Source organism: Choloepus didactylus, chromosome 7 (assembly GCF_015220235.1).
Source record: "Choloepus didactylus isolate mChoDid1 chromosome 7, mChoDid1.pri, whole genome shotgun sequence".
NCBI lineage: Eukaryota > Metazoa > Chordata > Mammalia > Pilosa > Megalonychidae > Choloepus > Choloepus didactylus.
Genome location: NC_051313.1, coordinates 135,941,803 through 135,960,660, shown reverse-complemented (window position 1 = coordinate 135,960,660; position 18,858 = coordinate 135,941,803). Strand labels below are relative to the sequence as shown.

Genomic DNA, 18,858 nt, shown 5'->3' with positions numbered 1-18,858 from the left:
TCTGCCTTCCATCCAATGCCAGACTCAATTTTGCCAAATTCTCTGCCACTTTAAAACAAGGATCGCCTTGTTTTACATTTCTGTTCAAGGCCTCATCAGAAGTATCTTTAAAGTCCATATTTCCACAAACCATCTCTTCAAAGCAGTCTAGGCCTTTTCTATCAAGCTCCTCACAGTTCTTCCAGAATCTTCCCCTTATTCATTTAAAAAGCCACTCCAACATGCTTGGTATTTGCAAACTCAGCAGCAGCAGCACCCTACTCGTGGTACCAAGATATATTCCAGTGTGCTAATGCTGCTTTTATGCAAAATACCAGAAATGGATCAGCTTTTATAAAGGGGGTTTATTTGGTTACAAAGTTACAGTCTTAAGGCCATAAAGTGTCCAAGGTAAGTCATCAACAATAGTGGCCCTTCACTGGAGAAAGGCCATTGGCATCTGGAAAACCTCTCTTAGCTGGGAAGGCACGTGGCTGGCGTCTGCTTGCTCCCAGGTTGCATTTCAAAATGGCGTTCTCCAAAATGTCAACAGCTGTCTTCAAAATGTCTCTAAGCTGCAGCTTCTCTTCAAAATGTCACTCTCAGTTGCTCTGAGGTCCTTCTGTCTGTGAACTCCTTTATACAACTCCAGTGATCCAATTAACACCCACCCTGAATGGGAGGGGTAACACCTCCATGGAAATTGTCCAATTCAACCTTTCACTCACGCTGAAACACTTAGTCAAAAGGTTCCAGCCTAATCAACAGTAAATATGTCTGCCCACACAAGATTGCACTGAAGAACATGGAGTTTTGGGGGATGTAATATATCCAGACCAGCACACATGGTAATTCTGTGTTTAACTTTTTGAGGAACTGCCACCATACCTTTTTTTCCCCCTATTTCAGGTAATGGGGAGAGTGCCAACAATTTCCATTAATAAGACAGAAGGATGCCACATATACCTCAGTGAAGACGCCTTAGACTGTGCGATTGTGAGCGCCACATCATCTGAAATGAATATACTTATCCCTCAGGATGGTGATTATGTAAGTGTATTTTAAAAGGCTAAAAAGAATGTTTCTTGAGCCTTCAGCATTAGAGATCAATGAATCAACTACCAACCTGTGGGCTTTATTTGTAGAAAAATTCATGGGCAGGACAAGAATTCTGAAAACTGCCTTATACACTCTTCTATCCCTCGTTGGTTGCTGGATTAGGCTTGTTCCTAGACATGTGATTCTCAAAGCAGTTAACTAATGATTACTTTAATGGGCTAGCTTTTATCAAACATATCATGCATCTGAGTTCACATGATTTAAGACTGTGTTCTTTTGCTGTGCTGCTTACTGTGTAGGCAAACAGTAGATGTAGACAATAGAGAGGGGGCCAATGTTTTGGTGAAAAAATGGGAGAGGATAAATAGACCTATTTGAGTAGGTTCTCAAAGTCAGAAGTTCTCAAACTTAGCATAAGAATTATCTGGAAAGCTGGATAAAAATGTTGACTCACACACCCTGCTCCTAGGTCAGACTGAGGAGTTTGAAATGAGCCCCCAAAATCTGTATTTTTAATAGTCATTCCAGGTAATTGTCAAGCCAACAGTCCATCCAGCAACACTAGCCTGTGATTTTGCCATCATTTATTTTCTTTGCCTCCTCTCTCAAAACCAAGCAGCTACAAAGAGAAGAATGCAGATATTCTCACAAGTTGAAAAGGAAATGTAAATATTCTTGATCATGCAGCATGGTGAACCTGGAGGACTTACTAGTTGGTGCTTTTTGGAAGTAGGGACATAAATACTGATACAGTTCACTCAGATTGAACTGTGCAGGGTCCAGTGAACAAGGAAGGATGGGGGCAAACATAACTTAGCAGGCCACCCTTGCAAGAGGGACACACCTCAGCCCCCTGGGCAGGCACCAGCCCTGGACACGGTTGTCAGCCTGCACGTTGATTATCTGCGGCAGACAATATGACTGTGCCCCCATTTTCTTCTTTCCTCACCTGTCAGTAAGTTCTTCAACTGTACAGAGCCACGAACCATGTGTCACAGGCTGGAAGTCTTCATTTAAGTTTAAAAAACAAAACTGCTAGCATTGGCCCATGCTTCATGACTTGATATAGAGAGAGCCGGACCCTGAGCAGCTGGAGAACACCACCCAGTTAGGCACTTCACCTAAAAAACTCCACTGAAGAGCTAAAGCCAATACAGGAAGATGGCTTCAGAGTAGGAAAACCAAAAGTTAGGGTGCTCTCTGGCCTAAGCAGAAGCACAGCTGCTTGGGAACTAGATCTGCTAGGAAAAGCAGTGGGGTTTGGGTGAACACCCTAGGTCAGTTGAATCTCTAGGGGTGGGGCTCTGGCATCTGTTTTTTGTTGGTGGTTGTTTTTGTTGTTTATGCTCCCCAGGTGGTTCCACTGTAGAGCCAAGATTGAGAGCCACTGATCTAAAGAGTACTGGTGAAAACCTGAGGTTTTAGGCTGAAAAAGTCAAGCTTTTCCTATAGTGACCTTGTGCCCTTAGTACAGGGCCCTTTTTATGCATTTTTCATTTGGAGGTGGGAAGAAGCAATACAGAGCAGTCCTCTGTGGGCACTGCAGTCTGGAAATGGATGGTGGGGATGATTCATCCAGAAAGAAGTCATCACGTTCTCAACTCATTGCCAAAAATGATTTGGAATGGCTGTCATGCAATTATTATCCAAGAGGTGCCTTCACTCTAAAACATTCTCTGCTTGGCCAGGTACCTGGGAGCCAAAACTAAGCCCCGTTTACTCATCAGGAAGCATCCCAGGTTCACTGATTATCCATCTCATCCCCACAACACACACACATTAGGTTATTAAGACTGGTTTCATTATGATTTTTCTATGCCACATTTCACTCAGGGACAATTCATTACTATAGAAAAGCCCTTCCTTTTAGAAAAATAGTTTCTTCCAAAAGAAATAGCTGGGCATCCCACTAGGAAGACGTGTACTCACATATGTGTTCCGCCGAAGTAGCATACTTCACTGGTGCATGAGCCCAGGGACGCTGCAGAAGCCAGTCCAAGGGGGCTGCACCTTGCCTTCTAGTTCCTCTTTCGAATCACTGGGGAAAGGAGAGATTCCAAACTACTTTTATTTAGGCTACTCTGGATCTTTGTATGGTGTGGGTGCCTGTGTGTCCCAGTGAGAGGAATACAAGCATAGGGTCGTGGCAACAAGGGTAACAGATTCATAACGCATACATTTTTATATTTGGCAAAGAGTAGACAGAGGACTGGGAAAAGCTTTGCTACTCAGTGTGATCTGGCATTCATTACCTGGGAGCTTGTTGGGAAATCTCCTTCCTTTCCCCAGCCCTACCACATCAGAGTCTGCATTTTAACAAGATCCCCAGTTGATCCCCATGCATGGTATTTTGTGGCCAGCAATAGGAGAGAAACTGAATTCTGGCTCCCCCACTTACTAGTGGCACCAGGTGGGGCCAGGTACCTGACCTCTCCAAGCCTGTTTTCTGCAGCAGGGACCCCGATAAAACCTAGCCCATAGGGTTGCAGTAGGGGGTTAACTGGCTCCACACGAGTCCAGTGCTTGGAAGAATGCCTGGTGAGTGCTCTACTGGCCTGCAGTCGTGGGCCTAGTACCCGGACATGTGCAAGTCTCCACGATACACTGCAGTGGTCTCTGCAGGGAAGTAGAGAAGGCCTGTCCAGGATCCAGGTTTGGGCTCAGTAAAACTTATTTGCTCAGCAGGTGACAGTAATTCATACTGCCAACTGCTTCAAAAGGAAGCCTCAGTTGTTTAATAGTTTTGCCCTTCTTGTCTTTTTTCTAGAGAGAATTTCCTGTTCCTGAACAGTTCAAAACAACATGGGATGGATCCAAGTTGGTCACCGAGCCTGCAGAAATTATGGCTTAATCTCCAGAGACCTAATCTCCTGACCTGCTGGATCCCCTGTGTTAAACGAATAAAAATTTTTTCAAAAGCAGTATTGAAGACCTAAAAGTTGCAGTAGCACCTGCTGCTTTAGTTTTGGGTCTCCAGTAATGCTGGGCTATAGAAACAGCATCATTTCTGGCATGCTTCAGTGGGCATTTTGAAGTATTTAATATTTCTTCATGATTTTCCTTTGTGTGTGATTTTAGTTCCACATAAGGACTTGTGAGCAGTACAGATTAAAGGGGTAAAAAAAGAATTATATTCCCCTCATATCATTAACACAGTAACTGATAGGTAAAAAATACTGCATGATTCACTTGCACACTTAAGTTTAATTGCTAGTAGAAAAAAACCTTTGAGAATCTAAGGTGTACATTTTTACCTTTTAGACAATTTCAGTATGATGTAACAGTGTGCCCTGAAAAGTGTATGGTTTTTTCTTATTTTTCACCACACGTTCACCTTTATCAGCGTGACTGCACTGTCAGCATGAATGCAGAATTCAACCCACTTTTTTTTTTTTTTAAACATAAGAAAATTCCATATTAGGGGCCAAACTTAGTTTCTTGGTCCATGGAAGACCTGTATTCTTTATAGTAACTGAAAATCAAAAGTTAATTATTGATCTTTAATTTTTCTGTCACTTGAAAAACTTACTTTTACTTGTAAAGATTTTGATGCCAAAAGACTGATGGGAGGAAGCCGTTTCTTTGGTATCTGTGTAATACCTCACAGTTTTGCTCTTAAGATCACACTCAATTCTGTTTTTCAGTTTTGAACTTGTTAAATATCAGATGCCTTGTAAAAGATGTCTTTAATGTTCTGAGTTCTTCTCCACTTGCCAGACTTGCTAACCAGTTTCAAAAATGAACATGAAAAAGCCATAGCTATATTACTTCTTCCAAAACCTAAGGAATTATTCATTGGTTTGACTTGCTGCTCTTATTTTGTGGTCTTGATAGAATTTGCTTTTTCAGCACAATAACTAGGATATCCCTTTGTATCTTTTCAGTTCACAGTGCTGAAAACTCTCCTTAGGTAATGAATTATCACATAGTGCTTGCAGACCCAAATACAAGCATCTATATTGTGCCTATTACAGCCTTTGGAATACATCATTTCTGTTATTTTAAATACCTTCTATATTCATATTGTTTCCAAATTCCTAATGCACATATAACAAGGTTTTCCTATAGAAATTTTGTCCATATGAATAATGTTGTGGCTTTAGTAAATACTGTTTTTCAATTGTAAACTTATTCTGAAATAAAGTAAAATTTTAATTGTTTAAATGCCCTGATTAATTCTGAGTGTTAATTTTTTTTTTCTTCTGCTGTGATTTGTCTCTTGTACATATGTCAAATGTAGGAAAGACAGCTGAGTTCTTCTGGTTGAGACAGATATCAGATAAAGCCATTTACAGTTGGAATGAATGTCAGTGAATTCTAGAATCCAGTTTTTTTTTTTTTTTTTGCTACAAATTAGTCTTCTCAATTTATTATTTTCCCAAAATATTCTTCCCCAAGCATACTGTTTTCTTATATATATCTGGAAATAATAAAATGGGCTGTCTCAGCTAGAATAGGTAAGGTTTTTTTAATTCAATTTTAGTGAGATATAGTCGCATACTTTGCAGTCATACAAAGCTTACATTCAGTTGTTCACAGTACCAGTATATAGTTGTGCATTCATCACCAAAATCAATTTTTGAACATTTTCATTACCACACAAAAACAATAAGCATAAAAATTAAAGTGAGAAAGAACAATTAAAGTTAAAAAAGAACAGTGGGTGCTTTTATTTTTTTCAACCCCATTTTTCTACTCACCCATCCATACACTGGACAAAGGGGAGTGTGGTCCATATGGCTTTCCCAATCCCATTGTCACCCCTCATAAGCTACATTTTTATACAACTGTCTTTGAGATCTACCAGCAGCTACCCCAATTCATTAGAACCTAAAAAGGGTTGTCTAAAGTGTGCATAAGAGTACCCACCCAGAGTGACTTCTCGTCTCCTTTTGGAATCTCTCTGCCACTGAAGTTTATTTCATTTCCTTTCACTTCCCCCTTTTGGTCAAGTAGATGTTCTCCATCCCACGATGCCTGGTCCAGATTCCTCCCCGGGAGTCATATTCCACGTTGCCAGGGAGAGTCACTCCCCTGGGTGTCTGATCCCACGTAGTGGGGAGGGCAGTGATTTCACCTTTCAAGTTGGCTTAGCCAGAGAGAGAGGGCCACATCTGAGCAACAAAGAGGCATTCGGGAGGAGGCTCTTAGGCACAATTATAGGGAGGCCTAGCCTCTCCTTTGCAGCAACAGACTTCCCAAGGGCAAGTCCTGTGGTAGAGGGTTCAGCCCATCAAACCACCAGTCCCCATGTCTGTGAGCACATCAGCAACCATTGAGGTGGGGAAGCCCAACACCCCTGCATTCTCCACCAGCTCCTCAGGGGGGCTCTGCATATTTTTTTCATTGTTTTTGGTTTTTTTAAATTAACTCTTTTTTAAAAAAATTACTAACTATATAAAAAAAATTTTTTTAAACATACAAAACATTTCAAACAAACCATAACAAGGAAGTAAGAAAAAGACAACTAACCTAAAATAACTACTTTATTTCCAACATATTCCTACTCTACCCCAAGAAAATAACCTAATATAGCAACATTTCTGTGAACTTGTTCCTTCCATTCCCACCAGAAATTAACATACCATAGTCACTCCTGGGCATTCCCAGAACATTAAATTTACCCACGATAGCTTATCTGTTCTTATTAGGTTATTGTTCCCCCTTCATTAATTGCTCTCTTATTGCTAGTTCCCCTACATTCTACATTCTAAACCATTTATTTTACACTTTTCAATGTTCGCATTAGTGGTAGCATATAATATTTCTCTTTTTGTGCCTGGCTTATTTCGCTCAGCATTATGTCTTCAAGGTTCATCCATGTTGTATGTTTCACGACATCGTTCCTTCTTACTGCCATGTAGTATTCCATTCTGTGTATGTACCACATTTTATTTATCCACTCATCTGTTGAAGGACATTTGGGTTGTTTCCATCTCTCCACAACTGTGAATAATGCTGCTATGAACATTGGCATGCAGATGTCTGTTAGTGTCACTGCTTTCAGATCTTCCAGATGTATACCGAGAAGTGCAATCTCTGGATCGAAGGGTAACTCTATGTCTAGTTTTCTAAGGAACCGCCAGACTGTCTTCCACAGTAGCTGAACCATTATACAGTCCCACCAACAATGAATATGAGTTCCAATTTCTCCACATCCCCTCCAGCATTTGTAGTTTCCTGTTTGTTTAATGGCAGCCATTCTAATTGGTGTGAGATGGTATCTCATTGTGGTCTTAATTTGCTCTAATAGCTAGTGAAGCTGAACAAATTTTCATGTGTTTCTTGGCCATTTGTATTTCCTCTTCAGAGAGCTGTCTTCATATCTTTTGCCCATTTTATAATTGGGCTGTCTGTACTATTGTCATTGCGTTGTAGGATTTCTTTATATATGCAAGATATCAGTCTTTTGTCAGATACATGGTTTCCAAATATTTTTTTCCCATTGAGTTGGCTGTCTCTTCACCTTTTTGACAAATAGAATCTGGTTTTAGAATAAAAGGCCTCTTCAGTGAGAAAATGCCCCCGATAGATTTTTGTTAATGTAAACATCCCAGAAAATGAATTTATCATTACTGATACTGAATGAGATAACTGGGAGACAAAAAATTTTAAGTGGAAAGAAAAGACTAAAAAGAACATGTTATGCACTCATTATGGAGCAATAATTTTATATCAAAAAGTAAGTCCACTCAAAATTCTTAAGAGTCTGTCACTTGCCTTGGATTTGTCATCGGCCTTTCAAAATGCTTCACCATAGATATTGAAATCTGGACTTGAGGATCGAACAATTGTCGGCCTTGTATGTATCCAGTCACCTACTGGCTTTTTGAATTTGTTGAACAAGAAAAAAAAAGAAAACTTTTTGACAATATGCAGGAAACAATTTCCAAAGACAATGCTGCCTTTCAATCTGTGTTTAACAGATTGAACAAGCAAGATAAATTTGATGCTGATATGAAAGATCTAAATTAAATTACATAGTTATGGTTGATTTGAAAGATTACTTGAACTCCAGAGAACATATTTGTGTTTCCAGTGTTTTATGGAATTATTTATGTTAGAACAAAATTTAAATTTTCAAGTCTGAACAATAAATATTATATAGGCTAAAATCTCTGAGTACAAAACAATAAAGCTAAGAACTGAGAATAAAAAATTAAAAGCAATCCAACCATTGAAAAACTTTACTCTTCTGAATAATTATTGGATCAAATAAAAAAATTGCAGTGACAACTTAGTGACAATGGAAGCACTGTATATAAAAGATTATAAAATGATAAACATTGTAGTTTAAAAGTGAGAATAAAATAGGCCAAAGGAATATGGGAGAAATAAATTTAAGGCAAACATTAAGAATTATAAAAATTTAAAAATTATTTTTTTGAGTTTGAAAAAGCTGAGAAGAATGTAAAAATGTATACTGACAGTAGATGATAATCTTTTGGGGTATAAAGACACTTCTTTCCTGTTTACATTTATTATAATAAGCATTTATTACTTTTGTAATTAAAAATAGACAGGCAAATAAATAAGGAATATTCTGATTTTTTTAATTAGCTAGCAAGTGTCCATTATGCTATTTCCCCACTATTTCATGTGGAACATATTTCAAAATTTATCACATCACAGTTCAAATTTCTCTCAGATTCCAAAGAGCAGAATTTATACAGGCATAATTTCTGAGCACAGAACCATAAAGCTGTCTTTATGAAATGAGATTTAAAAAAACAGATTAACCTCTTTGGAAGGGATAGTTTTTTGCTTTTTAAACTTCTCCAGTGGTTATATATGTCTAGGTTTTTATCTTCTTGAGTCAGCTTTGGTAATTTGTCTTTTTTTTTTTTTTTGGAAATAATACAGTTACTCAGGATTTTCAAATTTGTCACTATAAAGCTAAACATCATATTCTGGTTTTTTAAAATTATTTCAATATTTTTATGTATTTTTTTCTCATTCTTAACATACTATAACCATAGTTTCTCCTTTTTTCTTGACTAAATTGCCAGAATTTTGGTGCTGTATTGTTTTCCTTTGAAGAACTAGTCTCAGGATTTATGGGCAAATTTCATTGTTATTCTGCTTTCTTACCACATTCTCTTAGATTTTCTTGAATAGATGTTTCTTCGTTTGCTGTTTGCCCTTAGGACCATTTCCTGAGGCTTTAAATGGTTGATTTTTAAAAATAATTATTCATAAACTCTTCCGAAAAATAGTAGAAGAGGGGATGCTTCCCATTCATTCTGCAAGGCCAGAATTACCCTGATACCAAAACGAGACCAAGACATCACAAGAAAAACCTACAGACCAGTATCTCCCATGAATACAACACAAAATTCCTCAACAAAATACTAGCAACCAAATCCAGCAACATATAAAAAGAATTATAAACCATGACCAAATGACATTTACCTCATGAAGGCAAGATTAGTTCAACATCTGAAAATCGGTTAATGTAATATATCAATAGAACAGGAAAAAAAAAGGCAATTAACATGCCCAACATCATTTCTTCATAAAAACACTCAACAAATGAGGAATAGAAGGGAATTTCCTCAACCTGATAAAGGGTATTTATAAAACCCCACTGCTAATATCATACTTAATCATGGAAGACTGGAACAACATAAGGATGTCCACTCTCATCACTTCAATTCAACAATGTACTGGAGGTTCTAACCAGGGCAATTAGTCCAGAATAAAAAGCATCAGATTGGAAAGGAAGAAGTAAAACTTTTGCAGATGACATCTTTTTTTTTTTTAAATGCAATTTTATTGAAATGTATTCACATACCATAGTCATCCAAAGTGTACAATTGTTCACAGTATCATCACTGAGTTGTGCATTTCACAATCAATCTTTGAACATTTTCATTACTCCAAAAAATAAAAGTAAAAGTAAGAATAAAAACAAAAGTAAAAAAGAACACCTAAAACATCCCATACCCCTCCTCCCCCACTATTATTCATTTACTTTTTTTTCCCCATTTTCTACTCATCTGTTAAACACTCAATAAAGGGAGTGTGAGCCATAAGCTTTTCACAATCACACGGTCACACCATATAAGCTATATAGTCACTCACGTGTCTTCAAGAATCAAGGATAATGGATTACAGTTTAACAATTTCAGGTATTTCCTTCTAGCTATTCTACTAAATTAAAAACTAAAAGGATATCTATGTAATGCATAAGAGTAACCTCTAGAATGACCTCTTGACTCCATTTGAAATCTCTCAGCCACTGAAACTTTATTTTGGTTCATTTCTCCTCCCCCTTTTGGTCCCGAAGGCTTTCTCAATCCCAGGTTGCCGGGTCCAGGCTCATCCCCAGGAGTAATGTCCCACACACCGGGGTGAAAGCAGCAAGTTCACCTACCAAGTTCACTTAGAGAAGCCACATCAGAGCAACAAAAGAGGTTCTCTAGGGGTGACTCTCTGGCACAATTGTAAGTAGGCTTGGCCTCTCTGCAGTAACAAGCATAATAAGGGTAAGCCCCAAGATTGAAGGCTTGACCTGCTAAACTGGTAGCTCCTAATGCTTGCAAGAATATCAGCAATTCCCCAGGTGGGGAAGTTTAATATTTCTACATTTTTCCCCAGTCCCTCAAGGGGGCTTTGCAATTATTTTTTATTCTCTGCCCAAATTACCCTGGGATGAATCGGGGCTTCACACTAACCTATACAAACCAACCTGATCTCACTCCCTATTCAAGGTTTCATGTAATTAGGGTATTTGAGTAAACTAACCTTATAAGTGCTACAAAAAATAGATTTTTCACCAAATAAACATGTTTTCCTTTGGTCCCACACAGAAGCCGAGGTTTTAAAACACAGTCAATATCATCCTCTACCCTTTAGCCTGATCCAACCCAATCTCAACCAAGTCCATTTTGTTCATATCTCCAATCCAAGTCTAATCTCCTTTTCAGCCTCTTTAACAGTTGCTGCATGGGGCAGTGCCAACACAGCTGCCAAACTCTGGCTCTGAGTCCCAGGTGCCAGACAGACACCAGAAGCTCTGGGGACTGACCAAGTCACACACAAAGAACTCAGCATCTCAGAATTTAAAGATAACCACTCAAACTCTTGAATAGATGTGACTGATATAAGAGCTTACAAACTAGGAACCTTTACCGTAAGCCCTCCCCTGATAACCCATGCTCCCAGATTCAATTCTCAGAGTTTGCACATTATTGTTAGTCGATATTAGTGAGGCTTTATAGTGTTTGTCTTCTCATTTCTGGCTAATTTCACTCAACATAGTGTCCTCAAGGTCCATTCACCTGGTGGCATGCTTCACAGCTTCATTCCTTCTTGCCACCACTCAATATACTCTTGTATGCATACACCAGTTAACCATTCTGTTTACCAGTTGAAGTACCCTTAGACCACCTACATCCATTGCAAATCGTGAATACTGGCACCACAAACCCCACTGCGCAAATGTCCACTTATATCCCCACTCTCAGTTCTTCCAAGTATATACCCAATAATGGGGTTGCAGGACCATATAGCAACCCATACTTAGCTTCCTGTGGAACCACCACACTGCCCTCCAGATGGGCTGCACCATTCTACTTCCCAACCAACAGTGATTAGGTACATCCCTCTCTCCTCATTTTCTCCAGGACTTGTATCCCTCTGTTTTTTTAAAAACAGTTTTATTCACACACTATACAATTCATCCTAAGTAAATAATCAATGATTCCTGGTATAGTAACATAGTTGTGCATTTACCACCACAATCTATACGAGGACCTTTCCATTTCTACAGCAACAAAAGAAGAGGAGAAAAAAAAATGAGGAATGAAAAAATAAAAGAAGAAAAATTAAAATAAAATACAATGAAAAGATCATACAACACCACCACCAAGAATTCCATACCACTCCCTCATATCCCCCTCTTATAGACATTTAGCTTTGGTATATTGCCTTTGTTACAATTAATGGAAGCATATTACAATGTTACTGTTACTATAGACTCTAGTTTGCATAGGTTGTATTTTTCCCCCATACCATTCAATTTTCAACACCTTGCAATGTTGACATTCATTTGTTCTACCTCACGTAAAAACATTCTTATATTAGTACATTTAATCACCACCATTGACCATCCTAGGTTACACTAAATTATACAGTCCTGGTCTTTATCTTCCATCTTTCCTTCTGGTGTCATACATGCCCCTAGCCTTCCAAACCTCTCCCTCCTGTCTTTTCCTATCTTCCTATAGTGCTCCCTTTAGTATTTCTTGTAGAGCAGATATCTTGTTCACAAACTCTCTCAGTGTCTGTTTGTCTGAAAATATTTTAAACTCTCCATTTTTGAAGGACAGCTTTGTCAGATACAGAATTCTTGGTTGGCAGTTTTTCTCTTTCAATATCTTAAATATATCACACCACTGCCTTCTTGCCTCCATTGTTATGGAGCTTCCCTTGTATGTGATGGATCACTTTTCTCTTGTTGCTTTCAGAATTCTCTCTTTGTCTCTGACATTGAATAATCTGATTATTAGCTGTCTTGCCATAGGATTATTCGGACCTATTCTGCTCGGGGTATGCTGCACTTCTTGGATCTATAAACTTATGTCTTTCATAAGAGATGGGAAATTTTCAGTGATTGTGTCCTCCATTATTGTTTCTGCCCCTTTTCCCTTCTCTTCTTCTTCTGGGACATCCAGGACAGGTATTTTCAGTGCTTCATGTTGTCATTCAATTCCCTGAGATGCTGCCCACATTTTTCCATTCTGTTCCCTATCTGTTCTTTTGTGTGTAGGATTTCCGATGTGCTCTCCTCCGGTTCATGAATCCTTTCTTCTGCTTCTCCAAATCTGCTGTTGTATGTTTCTATTGCATTTTTTGTCTCTTCAATTGTTCCTTTCATTCCCATAAGTTCCGCCATTTGTTTTTTCCAGCTTACAAATTCTTCTTTATGGCCTATCTTCTTTATATCCTTCATATCTTTTGCCACATTTTCCTTCAGCTCATTGATTTGGTTTAGAAGATTTGTTTGAACATCTTTAATTAGTTGTTTCAACTCCTATATCTCATTTGAAGTGTAAGTTTGTTCCTTTGACTGAGCCATATCTTTGTTTTTCCTAGTGTGACTCATAATTTTTTGTTGTCTAGGCATCTGATTTCCTTGATTACCCCAATCAGATATTCCCAGAGCAGACAGGCCCAGTTCTCAGGAGGAGGGTGTATTAAGTAGAAGTTCCAAGAGGGTGAGACCCAGAAGATTCTGAGACTTTCCTGTGAGGCCTCTAGTCTCTGTGCTTTTCCTACCCCGCCCAGCAGGTGGCACTTGTCAGCTTGCAGCTCCCCACTTGTGTAAAGAGGTGTGGTGCCTTTAATCCTCAGCAGACCCAGTCCCTGCTCTGGATGAGGGTGGTCAGAAGCCAAGCTTAAGCTGTTTCTGTTTTTTTTTTCCTCCCAGGCCCTGAGGTCTGAATTCTCTGAGGGAAGGCAGCCACCTGAGTTAGGCCCCGCCTCCCCTTTTCTTAGGGAAGATAAGCCCTTGAGGGAATTATCTCCTTCACTTGACTTCTTCTTTTGTCTCTCTGATTATCTTAACTCCACACTTGCCTGGGTTTAGGCTGACAATTGAAAATGCCTGAGAGTTTCTCTAATGACCTGCTTAGAATGACAGAAAAAGAAAAAAAAGAAAGAAAGAAAGAAAGAAAGAAATCCCCTTTTCAGAGCCAGTATCCAGCTCTCCTGTTTCTCTAGTCAAGAGCTGGAATTGATACCTGGTTCTATGTGCCCCTTTTCTTGGGACAGAGCCCTTTTCCAGTATTCTAAGCTCAGATATTTCCAAAAGCCTCTGTTTTTATTTTTTATTTTTTTCTCATCAGCCCTGCCTTCTCTGTTTTCGGAGAGACCTCAGGTTTCCTTTCCTGCTTTCTCTGGGTTCGTGTGTGCTCATAGCTTGTATTCAGTAGTCCAAATTTGTTAATTAAAACTGCAATTGGAGCTTGGTTGAGTTACCTTCCCTGTTCCTAGCACAGATCGCTTCTTATTCCCACAGGGAAGTGTTCCAACTCAGCCTGCTGTGCCAGGCTTTACTTACAGTTCTATGCTGTGGTCTTGGTCCTTTCACCCCATTCCAGACTGGTGTATGATGTGTGTCCAATCATGCATGTCCCCCAGACAGTCGTTCCAGACTATTTACAAGTTGTTTCTGACTATCTTCCAGATGACATAATCTTGTATACAGAAAATCCTAAGAAATGCACCAAAAATTATAATTAATAAATGAGCTCAATAAGATTGCTGGATATAAGATCAATTTACAAAAATCCATTTTATTTCTATATACTTCAAGTGAACAATTTAAAAAAACATCCCATGTTCATAGATCATAAGACTTAACATTGTTAAAGTGGCATTACTTCTCAAACTGATCAACAGATTCAATGCAATCCCTATCAGAATCCCAACTGGTTTCTTTGTTGAAATGGATAAGATAATTCTAAAATTCATATGGAAATTTTAGGAAGCCAGGATAGCCAAAAATCCTTTAAAAAGATCAGTCAGAGGACTCATAATTCCCGATTTCAAAACTTATTATACAGCAATGGTAATCAAAAAAAAACATATGATGGATGCCATGTGGAGGCAGGGCAAGATGGCGGAGTGGTGAGGAGCAGAATTTCGTCTCTCCCCTAGAGCAGCTGGCAATTACCCAAGAACTATATGAAACAGTGTTTTTGGGGTCTCCAGTAACCAGTCACACATTGGACGCAAGTTTGGAATTGGTGGAAAAGCTGAGATCGCAGCGAACATTGTAAGTTCCCCAGACCAGGGGTCTGGCGCCCCTCCCCACCCAGACCTCACAGACTGTCTTGCTGCTGGCTCCCTGAAAGGGGGGAAAAAAAAAACCCAAAAAAACAGCAAACTGCTGACGGCAAGAAGGGAGACTCAACCCAGCCTCAACTGCAGAATTAATTAACAAATTAATTAACTAACTTTGGGAGCTGGGGTGCTAAAGAAGGGCTGGGCTCCGAGAAGTGGGGGCACGTAAAAGCGGGCACCCATTCCCAGACTCCAAAAAAGCCATTTTTTTTTCCCCTACATTTTGTCCCTTCTGGCTTCTCACTGATCCCTTATCTTTTTGCATTTCAATAGCCCCCAGCAGGGGTGGAACTGAAGCAGTTGGAGAGTAATTATCAGACAATAGCCCAAAGCATATCTTTAAATGCTCTATTCTGACACTGACAAAACTTCCAGGCTGGGGAAAAACTTTTAAAAGAGACTCTTTTTTTTTTTTTTTCCTTTTTTCTTTTCTACTTTTTTTTTTTTAAATCTAAAAGTAATATATGTGGTTATTTTCTATCGGAAAGCCCAGGTTGAGGGATTAGGCTGGGCTTGGGGGAGACAGAGTACCCACAGCGTCTTTGAATTCCATATTCACTACTGAAGGCCTCCACCCCCGTCTTTAATTGGCAACTCAGGCTGACCAAGGAATCTACCTGGAGAGGCCCCAAAGAGGAGAGGGGAGAAGGGAATAGTGCCCCTGAGAGACAACTGGGGTTCTGAGGATTGGGAGAGTGGAGGGAGGTCCAGCTCAACTGGCAGTCCTCCTTCTGGGAATTCAGACCCCAGGGGCTGGAATTCAGATGCCGGCTTCAGTCAGCCATGCCCCTGACAGGATCAGAGTCACCAGGAGAACTAAAGGCTCCACACCTCCTTACACTGGTGGGGGAGCTGAGGGCTGGCCAGCGCCACCTGCTGGACAGGAGAGGAAAAGCACCAATTCTAAAGGCCTCATAGGAGGGTCTCATTCTCAGGAAAACTCCAAACCCTCCCAATGAGACCTGGGCCTCACTAGACTGGGAAAATCTGACTAGGATCAACCGTATCTGAGGAGACCCACTCACAAAAAGGTTACATAGAGGCAGAGCAAGAAAAAACAAGAGGGGAAAAATTCTGATCAACCAAATGGAACCTAAGTTAGAGGTCTAGAATAAGTTGAACTGAATAACAGAGGCCAGAGAACAAAGCCAACCAACAAGAAAACCACTAGGTAAAAGACAGAAAACAAGCTCCAAAATAAACTAATCAAGAAAATCAGATGCCTAGACAACATAAGATAACAAGCCATACCAGGAAACATGAAAACATGGACCAGCCAAAGGAACAAACTAATAGCTCAGCTGAGACACAGGAGTGGAGGGAACTAACACTAAATAAATTTGATGAAATTAAGGAAGATATAGCAAAAGAGCTAAAGGATATAAAGAAGACACTGGCTGACCATAAACAAGAATTCATAAACTTAAAAAAATAAATGGCAGAACTCATGGGAATGAAGGCCACAATGGAGGAGATGAAAAACACAATGGAGGGACACAACAGTAGATTTGAACAGGCAGAAGAAAGGATCAGTGAACTGGAAGACAGGTCATTCGAACTCATATACACAAAAGAACAGATGGTGAAAAAAATGGAAAAATATGAGCAGGGTCTTAGGGAGCTGAGTGACAACATGAAATGCACAAATATACGTGTTATGGGTATCCCAGAAGGAGAAGAGAGGGGAAAAGGGGCAGAAAGAATAATAGAAGACATATTCACTGAAAATTTCCCAACTCTTATAAAAGACAGAAAATTAGAGATTCAAGAAGTACAATGTACCCCAAATAGAATAGATCCCAATAGACCTACTCCAAGACACTTACTGGTCAGATTGTCCAATGTGAAAGACAAAGAGAGGGTTCTGAAAGCATCAAGAGAAAAGCAATCCATCACATACAAGGGAAGGTCGATAAAGACTATGTACAGATTTCTCTGCAGAAACCATGGAGGCAAGAAGACAGTGGCATGATATATTTAAGATACTGAAAAAGAAAAACTGCCAACCAAGAATTCTATATCCAGCAAAACTTTCCTTCAAAAATGAGGGAGAGAGGAGGCGGGGCAAGATGGCAGACTGGTGAGCTGTATGTTTTAGTTACTCCTCCAGGAAAGTAGGTAGAAAGCCAGGAACTGCGTGGACTGGACACCACAGAGCAATCTGTCTTTGGGCATACTTCATACAACACTCATGAAAATGTCGAACTGCTGAGATCAGCGAAATCTGTAAGTTTTTGCGGCCAGGGGACCCGCGCCCCTCCCTGCCAGGCTCAGTCCCGGGGGAGGAGGGGCTGTCAGCTCCGGGAAGGAGAAGGGAGAACTGCAGTGGCAGCCCTTATCGGAAACTCATTCTACTGATCCAAACTCCAACCATAGATAGACTGAGACCAGACACCAGAGAATCTGAGAACAGCCAGCCCAGCAGAGAGGAGACAGGCATAGAAAAAAAAAAAAAAACAACACGAAAAACTCCAAAATAAAAGCAGAGGATTATTGGAGTTCTGGTGAACACAGAAAGGGGAAGGGCGGAGCTCAGGCCTTGAGGCGCATATGCAAATCCCGAAGAAAAGCTGATCTCTCTGCCCTGTGGACCTTTCCTTAATGGCCCTGCTTGCTTTGTCTATTAGCATTTCAATAACCCATTAGATCTCTAAGGAGGGCCTTTTTTTTTTTTTTTAATCCTTTTTTCTTTTTCTAAAATAATTACTCTAAGAAGCCCAATACAGAAAGCTTCAAAGACTTTCAATTTGGGCACGTCAAGTGAAGAGCAGAACTAAGAGAGCTCTGAGACAAAAGGCAATAATCCAGTGGCTGAGAAAATTCACTAAACACCACAACCTCCCAAGAAAAGGGGGGTGTCCGCTCACAGCCACCATCCTGGTGGACAGGAAACACTCCTGCCCATCGCCAGCCCCATAGCCAAGAGCTGCCCCAGACAACCCACTGTGACAGAAGTGCTTCAAATAACAGGCACACACCACAAAACTGGGCGTGGACATTAGCCTTCCCTGCAACTTCAGCTGATTGTCCCAGAGTTGGGAAGGTGGAGCAGTGTGAATTAACAAAGCCCCACTCAGCCATCATTTGAGCAGACTGGGAGCCTCCCTACACAGCCCAGCAGCCCAGAACTGCCCTGGGGGGACGGCACTCACCTGTGACATAGCACAGGCATCCCTCAACAGAGGACCCGGGGTGCACAGCCTGGAAGAGGGGCCCACTTGCAAGTCTCAGGAGCCATACGCCAATACCAAGGACTTGTGGGTCAGTGGCAGAGACAAACTGTGGCAGGACTGAACTGAAGGATTAGACTATTGCAGCAGCTTTAAAACTCTAGGATCACCAGGGAGATTTGATTGTTAGGGCCACGCCCCCTCCCCGACTGCCCAGAAACACGCTCCACATACAGGGCAGGCAACACCAACTACACACGCAAGCTTGGTACACCAATTGGGCCCCACAAGACTCACTCCCCCACTCACCAAAAAGGCTGAGCAGGGGAGAACTGGCTTGTGGAGAACAGGTGCCTCGTGGACGCCACCTGCTGGTTAGTTAGAGAAAGTGTACTCCACGAAGCTGTAGATCTGATAAATTAGAGATAAGGACTTCAATAGGTCTACAAACCCTAAAAGAACCCTATCAAGTTCAGCAAATGCCACGAGGCCAAAAACAACAGAAAATTATAAAGCATATGAAAAAACCAGACAATATGGATAACCCAAGCCCGAGCACCCAAATCAAAAGACCAGAAGAGACACAGCACCTAGAGCAGCTACTCAAACAACTAAAGATGAACAATGAGACCATAGTACAGAAGATAAAGGAAATCAAGAAGACCCTAGAAGAGCATAAAGAAGACATTGCAAGACTAAATAAAAAAATGGATGATCTTATGGAAATTAAAGAAACTGTTGACCAAATTAAAAAAGACTCTGGACACTCATAGTACAAGACTAGAGGAAGTTGAACAAC

General features: G+C 40.3%; 1 protein-coding gene and 1 long non-coding RNA gene across 4 annotated transcripts in view; one reads left to right on the top strand and one right to left on the bottom strand.

Annotated features, from left to right (window-relative positions):
- Window positions 1-5,214, top strand: part of CAP2 (cyclase associated actin cytoskeleton regulatory protein 2) — a 167,652-nt gene extending 162,438 nt beyond the window's left edge. The window contains exons 12-13 of the mRNA XM_037842921.1: window positions 889-1,029; window positions 3,806-5,214. Coding sequence (XP_037698849.1) covers window positions 889-1,029; window positions 3,806-3,889 — 225 coding nt within the window. The 3' untranslated portion in view covers window positions 3,890-5,214. The remainder of the gene's footprint in view (window positions 1-888; window positions 1,030-3,805) is intronic.
- LOC119539390 overlaps window positions 1-18,858 on the bottom strand; it is a 103,752-nt gene that overhangs the window by 17,877 nt on the left and 67,017 nt on the right. For all 3 annotated transcript variants that reach the window (XR_005217864.1, XR_005217862.1, XR_005217863.1), the window contains exon 2: window positions 14,105-14,257. This is a non-coding gene — a long non-coding RNA (uncharacterized LOC119539390). The remainder of the gene's footprint in view (window positions 1-14,104; window positions 14,258-18,858) is intronic.